General features: G+C 51.3%; 1 protein-coding gene across 1 annotated transcript; it reads right to left on the bottom strand.

Moving 5' to 3' along the window:
• Positions 1-622: 622 nt before the first annotated feature.
• gbp (glycogen synthase kinase binding protein) lies at positions 623-1,461 on the bottom strand. The gene has a single exon (XM_085472527.1). It carries the CDS (start codon positions 1,087-1,089, stop codon positions 637-639), a length of 453 nt encoding a protein of 150 aa, XP_085328653.1. The 5' UTR covers positions 1,090-1,461; the 3' UTR covers positions 623-636.
• Between the last annotated feature and the right edge of the window lie 9,857 nt (positions 1,462-11,318).

Here is an 11,318-nt window from a genome sequence, read left to right as displayed (position 1 = left end):
GGTTATTTCCTGATGTGAGATCAGCTGATTTCACATCAGTAACACCTGTCTGAAGCTACCTATGCTAATCAGCTGATCGGTCTTATGGATCTGTCCAATCAGTGTATTCGTCCAGGTGTGATTCAGTAACAGCACTGCCGGTGCTCTGACAAAGACACTCTGCACAGGTGTGAAAAAAAAAAACAGGTGAGTTTATTAAGACAACAAAAGCCTGAATACTCAGGAATGGCAGGTACTCCGGTACGGAGCAGAGGCATTCTTCACACAACAAAAAGTACAACAACACAAGTCCTGCTGGGAGTTCCCACAGGTGAGAGCACCTGAGCCCACACAGGCCCAAGGGGCAGCCCGGCCCCCTACCTGTGCAGGTAAAACCCCACCATGAGACTGTAAACAAACCCAGCTGCTCATTTCCTCGTGAAGCAGAGAGCAGCCACATGTGTGCCTGGCAGCAACCTCACCTTTACCTGGCCTCAAGGTGAGCACCCCCCCCCCCCCAGTCAAACATAAACATCATTAGCATAGCTCAGCTAGCTGCCGGCCTCGCGACCAAACGGAGAAATTAGAAAAAGTCCGAGCGGAGTTTCCGGTGAGTGGCTCAGGTGTGAGTCCGTGCCCGGTGTCCGGTGTCCGGGCTCAGTCTCCGCAGTCCGCGGACAGCTGCAACCGCCTCACGGCCTCCTTGATCAGATTCCCGGAGAGCAGCAGCTCCTGTAGCAGCCGGTGCGGGTCGTCCTCCGTCCCGCCGAGCCGCTTTCGGTTCCAGGGGCGGATCCGGTCCCAGTCCGAGTCTCCGGAGCCGGGCACGCCGTACGGGCTCGGCCTGCCGCCGGCCCGCGGCCCGCGGCGGCTCCGGAGCCGCATGCAGCAGCCGGTCCGCGCCTGCGCTGGAGCCCCTGCACCGCCGGCCGCCGGTTTGGTCCCGGGGCCGCCGGCGAGGCCGTGCAGACGGCTCACCGACACCGGCGTTTGGGCGGAGCCGTGCAGCTGCAGCGCCTCTCCGATCCGCGTCACCAGTGCGTCCACCTCCGCTGAGTCCACGGTCACCGACTGCTCCAGCAGCAGGTAGTCATGCTTCCGGCACGGCATGGCGGCTGTCCTCCGTCTGGTCCTTCGTTGTGTTGGTGCGGGTCGGTGCTGTGTGGGTGCTCGGTGTCCTCGCTGCTCTCTCAGTTCATTTGTAAACAATGGCTGACGCGCTGCGGACTGTACCAAGTGCCCGAAGAGGCGGGGGAGCAGGGCGAACCCAAACACAGAGCCGATCCCGACAGCGCGGCACCGAGGCTCCGGTTTACTCTTAATCCACTCAGGCGCGCTCTTGCTGCTCCGGTGCCAGAGCTCCGGACGAGAGCACCGGAGCCCCGCGAATCGGGGCCTTCCCGTCCCGCCCCCCCGGCCCCGCGCGCATTGGGCCGCTCCGCCGTCGCGGACGTTACATAACGGCGCGTGTGCAGGCAAAACAAACAAAGGCCCGAGTCCGTGTGACACTCACAGAGGAGCATGCGCACACGCTACCCCCTGCTGTCTGCTAGCCCATGCGCGTTCACGAGTCCACTGAACTGTGGGAGCCTTCAGGTGAAGGTGGCACGCGCTTCTGCACCCGTATAAAATCATCCCGGAGTGTTTCCGGTTTGTCTTCCTGTCCCCCATTCAATAAACTTTATTAACATGGCAGGAAACTCAAATCACTGTTGTTATGGTGGAGGTCCCGTGTGTGTGTGCGCGCGCGCGCGGGAACACGGTGTACGTTTGTTTCTGAGAAGTAGCAGCCGGTCTGAACCTGATGCTCCGTCGCCAACGAGCCTCACCACCGTAAAAGGAGCTACTATCACTGCAGACACGTGGTGCAGCAGCCAATCAGAGCGCTCGGCTGAGGTTTCCTCCGTGTGTGTGTGTAAAAACAGTCACCACTTCCTGAAACAGCAGCACATTCTTTGGCTCTGAGTGTCTTTGGACCATGTTTAAATAAAGCGCGAGCTGTAAAGGAACCGTTTCAGGCTGTGAACAATAAAGTTTATTTGAAACGTGTAATCAGCAGAGCAATGATGAAGTCACTCTCAGTTCAGGTGAGCAGGTGAAACACGGGTACTCTTCACCTGTCTGCCGTCCTCTGATGAACGCGCTCAACTTATCACAATCCCGCTGTCCTCACTCACACCTGAGCTTGGCAGCGGGCGTCCATCTTGTAATATACACGTTCTAACATACATGTTCTAGAACATTCTCAAGGTTTCGTTCGGGCCAAGCAGCGATGACCTCACAGTGAGGCGTTGTGAATGATGTTTGAAGATTTTAGTCGTGTCCAAATTCATGGGCTGCATCCTCCTGAGGACCCGGCCTTCGCAGCCGTGCAGCTGCAGCGCCTCTCCGCGTCACCAGTGCGTCCACCTCCGCTGAGTCCACGGTCACCGACTGCTCCAGCAGCAGGTAGTCATGCTTCCGGCACGGCATGGCGGCTGTCCTCAGAAGGTCGGGTAGGCTGGAAGTAAACGGCTGTGAAATTGGACGGTCTAGCCTTCAGATCTGTGTCACCGCTGTCTCTGTGGAGTTTAATAAACTCGGCCGTCTGCTCCTTGCTATCTAAAATATAACAGGACACTGGAGTAAACTCTCGACCGTCTCACACTTCTGTTTAATCAGCTTTCTGTTTGACGTTTATTCAGCTGTGTGAAAATCACCCGATGGATTAATAACGTTTAATCTAATCTAATAACTTTAATCTCAGCCAAACTGATTTACTCACGAACAAATAAAACACTGAGAAAAGCCCAACAATAACATTTTTAGGTTGTCTAAGTGACTCATATATCACGTTTAACCTGAGAAGCGAAAGTCCGCGGTGATCTGAACATGATGTGCCGGGAGTTGTGCCGTTCTCTGCGGCTCCAGTGACCCTCGAGCTCCCGGCTAGCTATCGAGCTGGTGGGTAGAAGACGTCTCTGAAAACGTCGAAGCACTTTTGCAAATATGTGGTGTCTTGATACACCGAGCAGATAGTTGATGTTTACACTGCTACTTTCTCATCTGAAAATGTGTTAAAAGTTTATTTTGTGACCCAGAAAGAATAATAAGAGTAATTTTAAAACTTAGTAGCGGCCGCCATCGCCGGAAACTAGAGTATGGCTGGGCCGCGCTATGAGTTCTGGGATATGGTAGGCCACGAAGGACACACCCAACCCATCCTTCAAATTCGGGGAAAAGGAGGACGCATTTGTCGGCTGCATTCGGAGGAGTCTACGAATTCGGACAGCCCTCGGCGCGTCGCTGTGACGTAATCGGCCTACAAACCCGTCCTCAGGAGGATGCAGCCCATGAATTTAGACACCCCCTTTGACACAGCACACTCTGCCACCTGTTCCACCTGTGTCCCGTCCGATGATCTGATTGGTCAGGGTTAGGTTTTGACGTTGGAGTGGTTGGGTCCTGCTAGCACCACTGCACTACATCAGTCCCGATGCCTTCATGTTTTCATGCTTACTGCTGACCAATCATAGTTCTCCCACAGATATCCAAGCACCTCCTTCCTGTGCGTCACAGTCACCTGGGGACTGCCCCCAAACTCTGACGTGCTCAAACAATGACGTCACCAACGACAGACTGGCAGGATGAAACATGGACGCTCTGGAAACTGAAGGCAGTGCAGAAACATCTGAAGTCTTCATTCTTATGAGAGACCTGTCAATCACAAGGCCTCACCAGTGAGGTTTCACAGCCAGCTCCGCCCCTTGCTTATTACGTCCGATTTGTAAACACAGACACATGATACGTTACAAGCGTTGTTTGTAACGTGTCAGGTCAGACTGGCTGAAGCCAGATTTGTGTGTAACGCTGGATTTTCAGAGTAAAGGTCGAACCTTCAGAGTGAATCAGTTAGCTCAGCCTGCTGTCAGGTATAACATGTCTATTACATGTTTATAAAAACCAGGTCAGACTGAAAATGAGAGCTCGCTGTGATGAAAGCACGTCCTCGCAGGTGAAAGTTTCACATGGAGCCATGTTCATGCCGACAGCAGAACCTCACACTGTTAATGTGAACCGTGCAATAAAGCGGCGCACCGAGTGCTTCCTGTCTGCACGTCAACACCTGAGCGAGGCTGTTTCAGAGGTCGCCCCCTCTGCTGCAGCCAGCGAGGGTTTGGCTGTGCGCTCCTGTGTTTGTGTAGGATCAGCAGGGCCATCTCAGAGCCAGCTGACATCATTAAAACACCCAGAGACCAAAGCAGCGGCTGCTTCACATCATGAACATGCCAACGGTGACACGGGAGTCTGTGGGGACTGGCTCACTGCTGCATCTGCTGGGCACCAGAGGAACTGCGGGACTGGTGGTTTATTCCAGGCTGGTTTCCTGGAAACTAAAATAATCTTTGTTTTAGCCGTTGAGCTTGAGAAACATGCCAGAGCGCCCCCTAGGTGAACTGCAAGGTTACTGACAGGAAGCCCTGCGGTGTTAAACGCAGTGGTTTCTGGGTGCTGATTGGAGGATTCATTTCAGTGAATTTGTTTTTGAATCCCAGGTTTGGACTCAGTCAGCTCCTGGTTCACAGTGTGTGTTGTGTTTGGTTCCCTCCTGCTGGCTGTGGTCATCGGCTCCCCCCGCCCCCCTGTCCCCGCCCCCCTGTCCCCAGAGGATCAACTTTGATAGCAGTGGGAGCGCCGCCAGCAGCTCGGGTTCTCCGAGTTTGTTTCCTCATTCAGAGAGAGGGGGAAGCTCCCCCGCTCCACGAGGAATGTGAGGCGGCTGCACATGGCAGGAAGTGATATCACAGGATTTATGAGTCCCTGCAGTTGTAAACACAGAGAAGGCGAGGCGAGCAGAAAGCAAACAAGCCTCCTTCAGCTTTACTCGGCCGGCCAAAAGTCTATAGACACTCCTCTCTGTTTCAACGTGCACTGAGCCCCCAGATCAGCCGACTCCACCCCACTCGCACTCTGGGGCGGTGAGGTCAGAGCCCAGATGGAGACGGCAGATGATATCTGCTTCCTGTCAGTCAGACCGAAAACAAACATGTCACATGACTCCCATTAAATCCTCTCATTACAGCAGATTAGCAGCTCGCCCGCTCCTCGCTCTGAGCGACAAACATCGCATCATACACACAGAGACCTGCTAATCAGCACCATCCAATCAAAAGCCTCGAATTTCACTCATTAAAACCAGAGCTCAGCTTTCTCAGGCGCTCTGTTAATACAGTACCCTCACAGCAGCCGTGTCATTGGTCAGAGGAGGCTCCAGCAGCACAAACAGGGTCCAGACGGCTAACAGCTACAGCTGCCTGTCAGTCAAAGAGACCACGCCTCTAATAATGCACACAGGTGAGTTTTAGAAACCTCTTCCCCCGCACAGGTGTTATGAAGGTGGAAATCATCCAGAGAAAGGCGCAGCGTCTGCTTCAGACTGTAAACATGTTTATTGAACAATGTCTGTGGGGTCTGACTCACTGCTGCCTCTGCTGGACACCAGAGGAACTGCAGTGAGCTGCGGTCACGCTGAGGTGAAGCCTCTGAGTAAACTCTGTCATTGTGTACGGTGGACGTTTAATGACTGTCATTAAATCGCCGTCGGCCCCGCCCTCCTGCTGGTTCCGCCATGTTTGTACTGAAGTCAGCATTTCCATCAGGCTGAAGCTGAACCCTGTGCTCTGCCACAAGTAAAAACATGGATTACATAACAGTGCATGAAACCGCCACACACACCACGTGCTTTGTGTGTGAGCGTGGATGTACGTGAGCGGTGAGGGGTTCTCCTCAGCAGCCCCGGGGCATTGTGGGATTGATAAACAGAGCTGATATGACTGATGGGGCGACACCTCTACAGTTATATAACACACCCCGGGTATGTATGCATACGTGTGTGAACACACCCTGCACGTTGAGCTTTCCCAGTGACACACACGGTGTCAGATGGAGGGTCTGAGAGGGTGTTCCTCACCTGCTCTCAACGGTTTTTAAGGTGGACTTTAAGGTGGACTGCTCATTTTGTTGTCAAACCCTATCAGAGCAGCTTTGTATGAGTCACAGTTCACAATAATGCTTCTTTATTTGACACTGCTGCTCTATCCAGCCCCTCAGTTCCTGCTCTGTCTGAAACCAGAAACGTACCCGCAGGTTGAGCTGACGACGACTGTGATTGGACGCTTGCTCAGTGCATTTCCACCTGAGGAACGCAGCAGCTCTGAGGAAAGACGCTGGCTGCACGCCGCCACGCAACGCAGTGCCAACAGGTGACCTCACACCTGCACAGGTGGGAACAAGAACAGAGGAAGGAAGTAAAAACACATAATCTGGTCTTCAAAATAAAACAGGAAGTGAACTGAAGACAGAGGAAAAGAAAGACTCAAAGAAACACAAAGCCCTCAAAACAAATACACTGATGAGCACGCGGCGAGCAGCTGTGTTAAAGCGTCACGCTGCACACAAACTGAAGGCCGAGGCCAGCTGTTATCCGCCGGCCTGTTCCTCTGGACACCGACTCGCTTCAGTCTCAGTTTCTGAGAACACGCCACTGCCCCACCTCCCTCTCTTGCAGCCAAAACGGTTGAAGTTGTTTTTGTTATTGTTGAGACTGAGGCGGAGCACATGGGCCAGAGAGAGCGCTGCAGGACCAATCGTCTGCTCGCTGCCAAATAAGGAATCACAACTTTATACAGACAAGTGAAGCCCTGCTTTCAAAGGTCAGAGGGCAAGAAACCAGAGAGACGACAGACAAAAAGTCATCTCATCATAAAAACAAGAAGAACTCAAACTGTGTAATCAGGTTTTTACAGTCATGTTGATCAAACAGCTGCAGGAGCATCTCCCAGCCCGAATTGAACTAATTCATTTTAAGTTATCCAGAAACCAGCAGAAACCAGCAGAAACCAGCAGCACCTGCAGCTCCAGTTCCCACCAACCAACAGGCTAAAGACAGAAGCGCCACCTGCTGGCCACAGGGACACAGTGTAGGTCCAGCATCTGAGACTGCGAGAACAACAGTAACAGAATCATCATCATCATCATCATCAGTGTCGTGGTCACGATGATGATGAAGGCTTGGAGCAGCACACGGAGAGCAGCTGCACGAGTGGGCGTCGATTCCCCGAGTCCAGCCCACAGCACCAGCCACTGAAACATCTGCAGCAGCTGGAGTTCAAACAATCTTTAATTCACACCGTTTGATTCTGACCAACATTTCGTGTTGTTTAAACGTTTTCTCTCAGCTTCACCAACATGTCCCGAGAAGAACGTTTTGGCAGCGGTCTCGTTAGAGACCGCCTGTTTCTGGCTAGGGAACAGGAAGTTGAACTTCTGTAACCCCACCTCCTCAGCTCTGATTGGTCACCCATGCAGGTGCAGAGCAGCAGAGGAATCTGCAGCGTCATGCCGTGGATGTGCTCAGCGTCTAAATCCAGACACTCCAGCTGCCAGCTTCCTAGAAGGACTGCAGACAGCGTGCGGGACAGAAATAACCTGCTGCTGAGGCTCCTGATATCATGTGACCCACGCCGAGTGTTTCTAAACACATGTTGTTGTGTGTGAGCGATCAGATGTGTGAGTATCCTGACGTCAGGGATCAAGGAGGCGGAGCCGCTCTCAGGTCAGCTCTTGGTCCGAAAACGTCTTCTGAGCGTGAACTCAAACGTGAGCTGCCATCGTCACACCCATTTCATCACCTTCATCCATCACTTCATCTTTGCTTCCAGATCTTTCCTTCAGGTCAGAACAGACTCTACGTGTCTCCTGACAGGGAGCCCGCTGTCCTGCCTGGGAGCGTCTCGTGACCTCGCCGCTGCGCCCATCGTGTGCAGCGCTCGGTTCAAGGTTCAAGGTTCTTTATTTGTCACATGCATAGTTATACAAGTATAACACAGTGAAATGTAGTCTGACACGCTCCTCGACATGTGCAAAAATTGGGGGGGGGGGGGGGGTGTAGAGGAAGAAATATATATATATATATATATATACACACACACACACACACACACATATAGTATATACACTGGGTGAATGTGCAGTAGTAGCAGCAAGCAGGTGAATTCTGTACATTAATATGAATAGACATCTGACTATTTTACAGGATAGACAATATAAACATATTTAAAATTAAAGGAATTGAAATGTACATTGTGCCTTGGTTTAGTGTCTGGAAGAGTCCTGTCTCAGTCAGTTATAGATGATGTGAGAGGGCGGGTGTGTGTGTTTAGGGCACGGATGGCTTGGGGATAGAAGCTCCTCTTGAGTCTCTCTGTCCTTGCCCGGAAGATGCGGAACCTTCTACCAGATTGCAGAAGTTGGAACAGTTTGTTGCCTGGATGGGACGGGTCCTTCAGTATCTGCTCTAGTCCGGCATCTCCTGGTGTAGGTGTCCTGAAGCGGGGGGAGAGCAATCCTGCAGCAGCGTTCAGGCGCTCTTGGAGATACGAAAGAGTCCTGGATGGTTTCAGAGCACACAGGCACGCTTGGTGAAGGTGACGGGAGCGGGGATGGAGGCGTTTTTTGAATCCACGAAAAATAAAAGTAGCCGTGAGCGGATGACACGCAGAGGACGTCGTCGCTGCTCGAGTTTCAGTGCTGTCACATCCCGTGTGAGGCGGCAGTGGCGGGGGGGGGGGGGGGGGATCTGAGGCCAGCTGGCACCCGGAGACTGGGTCAGGTGTCAGAGTTGAGCGGGTTCGCCGCTCTGGTCGGGGTCAACCCAGGACACGTGATCCACTCCTCACACGGGGCCCACGGTTCTATTTTAATCCATTTAAATGTCACATTTGTTTTTAGCTCAAGGCCTTAAACAAACAAACGAGAAACCAGTCATGGTGACGATGATGATGATGGTGTTTAAAGTCCAGCCTGATTATTTTCTGCTGATAATTCTAATAAATAATAACTTTTTATTGATATCATTGGTTAAATATAAACATTTCTATTTCACGTCCACTGTGGAGCGACTCCAGCTGAACAGACGCCATCGTGCACATGGCTCTGAGCTTTACCGTTGATAAACGGCGCCCCCTTCAGTGAGGAGGTGACCTTTACCCTGATTACGGTTGCTTCGTTTTGAAGGTACGAGCTGTGACGATGCCTCTGTGCAAAGAAACAGCAACAAAACAAAACTGTCGCCATCCAACGACAGGCGAGTTCTGGAAACAGGTGATATTCTCCTGCCCGTCAGCTCAGACATGCTACACAAATACTGTAATACCTGAAGAGGTACCGCCTCTTCAGGCGAGTCATCAGTGATGTTTCTGTAATTCTTCTACATGAGGAAAAGATTAAGTGTTTCAGGAGGCAGATTAACCGTTTAGTGACAGAGTCACACCTGAAACACCCAACAGGTGGCCTCACCTGAAAAATTAAGTGAGAATCACGTGAAGGCTCAGCGTGTCAGGGTCTAGCAGGTAAGATCAGAGCCCGCCTACAGACACACACCAAACCGCCAACAGCTTCACTTCCTCCGATGTCCACAAACAAGCCATCTTTTATATACAGTCTGTGGTCTCCAGTTGCGCTGAGGTGAAGACGCAGCAAAGAATGTCCATAGACCCTCCCCCTGGTGTGGCGTTTAAGATGATGTCACAGGTAAAGTCCTGGCTGTGTGGGCGTGGCGTGAGGAATGAACGCGAGGGTCGGAGGAAATCTGTCCAATCCGATTAAAGCCGCCGTGTTTCCTCCTCGACGCTCGGTTACTTAAGTAGGTGAACTGAGCGTCACACCTGAGCTGCACTCAGCTCCGGTACCTGTTTCTCCCTCAGCGTCCGTCTCAAGCTCCTTCTCTGCTGTCCTGCAGGACGAGGTGAGGGCGGGAGGACAGAGAGCTGGTCAGTGCTCTTGTTTACAGATGTAGAACATCTGTCGCTGCAGGGTCAGGGGTCAGAGGTCAGAGCAGCACTCACAGTTTCAGTTCGGCGGTCCTTCGTGGTCAGAGCAAGGCTGGTACCCGAGCATCAAGTGACAGCGGCAGCATGTAATGATCACCGTGACGCAGACCGTACATTTGATCTGAGCTAAAAGTTTAAATCACCGTCAGTTTCAGTCTTTTATGTGGGAAGTAGATTCAGAGTTTGCTGACATTCCTTCATGCAGAGCTCTGCTGGCTGAGTGGGGATAAAAGTTCTCAATAGAGTTTTTGAGCTCAGCAAGGAAACCTGTCAGTTCATGGACATGTATGATGCAGTGAAGCTGTCACTAATGCACCAGTGCAGCCTGCCTCACTTTCCCTGTTGCCAAGTCATGTTGAACCAAGTCAGCGCACTTTGCTGAGCTGCACCTGTGCAGATTCAGATGCAGCTGCAGTGTAATGATGCACTCAGGGAAAGACACTGAATGGCCGCACAGTTTATTAGCTCCACTCCTGCAGCTCCGTCTGCATGCGGCTCCAACCTTGTGTTTGCTCTCATTTACTTTTCCTTAGGTTTTGGCAGCATGTCCTTATTTCTAACTTGCATAATTTTGACAGGATATATTTTTATGAAGAGCAAAATATTTAAAGATAAAGTTTATTTTTTTAAGTTTATTTAATCTGGAATAATATTCCTGTCTGTTTTATTCATATTTATGTTTAAAAAACAGTTTGTGTTCAGTGAATGTTTATCTTGTTTGGCCCGCGACCTGACGTGTGCCTTGAGTTTGACGCCCCTGCTCTAAACTGTGCGTGCACGTCAGCTGACTTGCCGCACACGTTGCTCCTTACAGGACATCAGTGTGTTTGAGTCTACTGGTCTCAACTGGAAATAACCAACACGTCTCTTGATACTGGCTCAGCTCCCAGCTTCTGTAGTTGAACCAACGTTTTGGAGAAAAACGATGTTCTGGACATTTTCCAGTCTGGTTCCCACAAACTGCACTGAAACAGCTTTACTTAAAGTGTGTGGTGACATGTTGATGGCAGCAGACTCTGGAGAGTACACCGTACTGGTTATACTGGATCAAAGGCCTGTTCGGGATTACTGGTGTTTTAAATATCGTATCTATCAGAGACATCTTTTACCGTCTGTGTGAATCAAGTGTTGTCATCAGCTCTGCCACCTCAAGGATGTGGCGAGGTCCAGTTCTGCCTCCAGGACAAATGATGAGACCACAGCATCTCCTGTCATCTCTGTGCTGATGGCATCAGGTGTTCTGCTCTTTCAAAGCTTCTGAGTTCTATAAATTGTCTTGTTTGAATAATTGTCAGAAATCAAACAGTGGTTGAACCACAGCTTCCTCCAGCTAAATACAGATAAGACAGGAACTTTTGCTCCTGATCACATGATCTCAGCTTTTAAGGCTCTTCTGTTCAATCGCGTGTCAGAAATGTGTGCGTCCTATCTGACGCTTCAGTCTGAGAATCTGCGCACGGCTCGTTCGAG

The sequence above is a fragment of the Copadichromis virginalis genome, linkage group LG11, assembly GCF_057382275.1.
Source record: "Copadichromis virginalis isolate Kocher_CV1m ecotype Utaka linkage group LG11, C_Virginalis_male_GT1.1, whole genome shotgun sequence".
NCBI classification, from domain to species: Eukaryota; Metazoa; Chordata; class Actinopteri; order Cichliformes; family Cichlidae; genus Copadichromis; species Copadichromis virginalis.
Note: the sequence above shows the minus strand (reverse complement) of the source record. Positions and strands in the feature narration are given on the sequence as shown.

Coding starts and splice junctions, on each gene's coding strand:
- gbp (XM_085472527.1), bottom strand. CDS start 1,089: ATGCCGTGCCGGAAGCATGACTACCTGCTGCTGGAGCAGTCGGTGACC.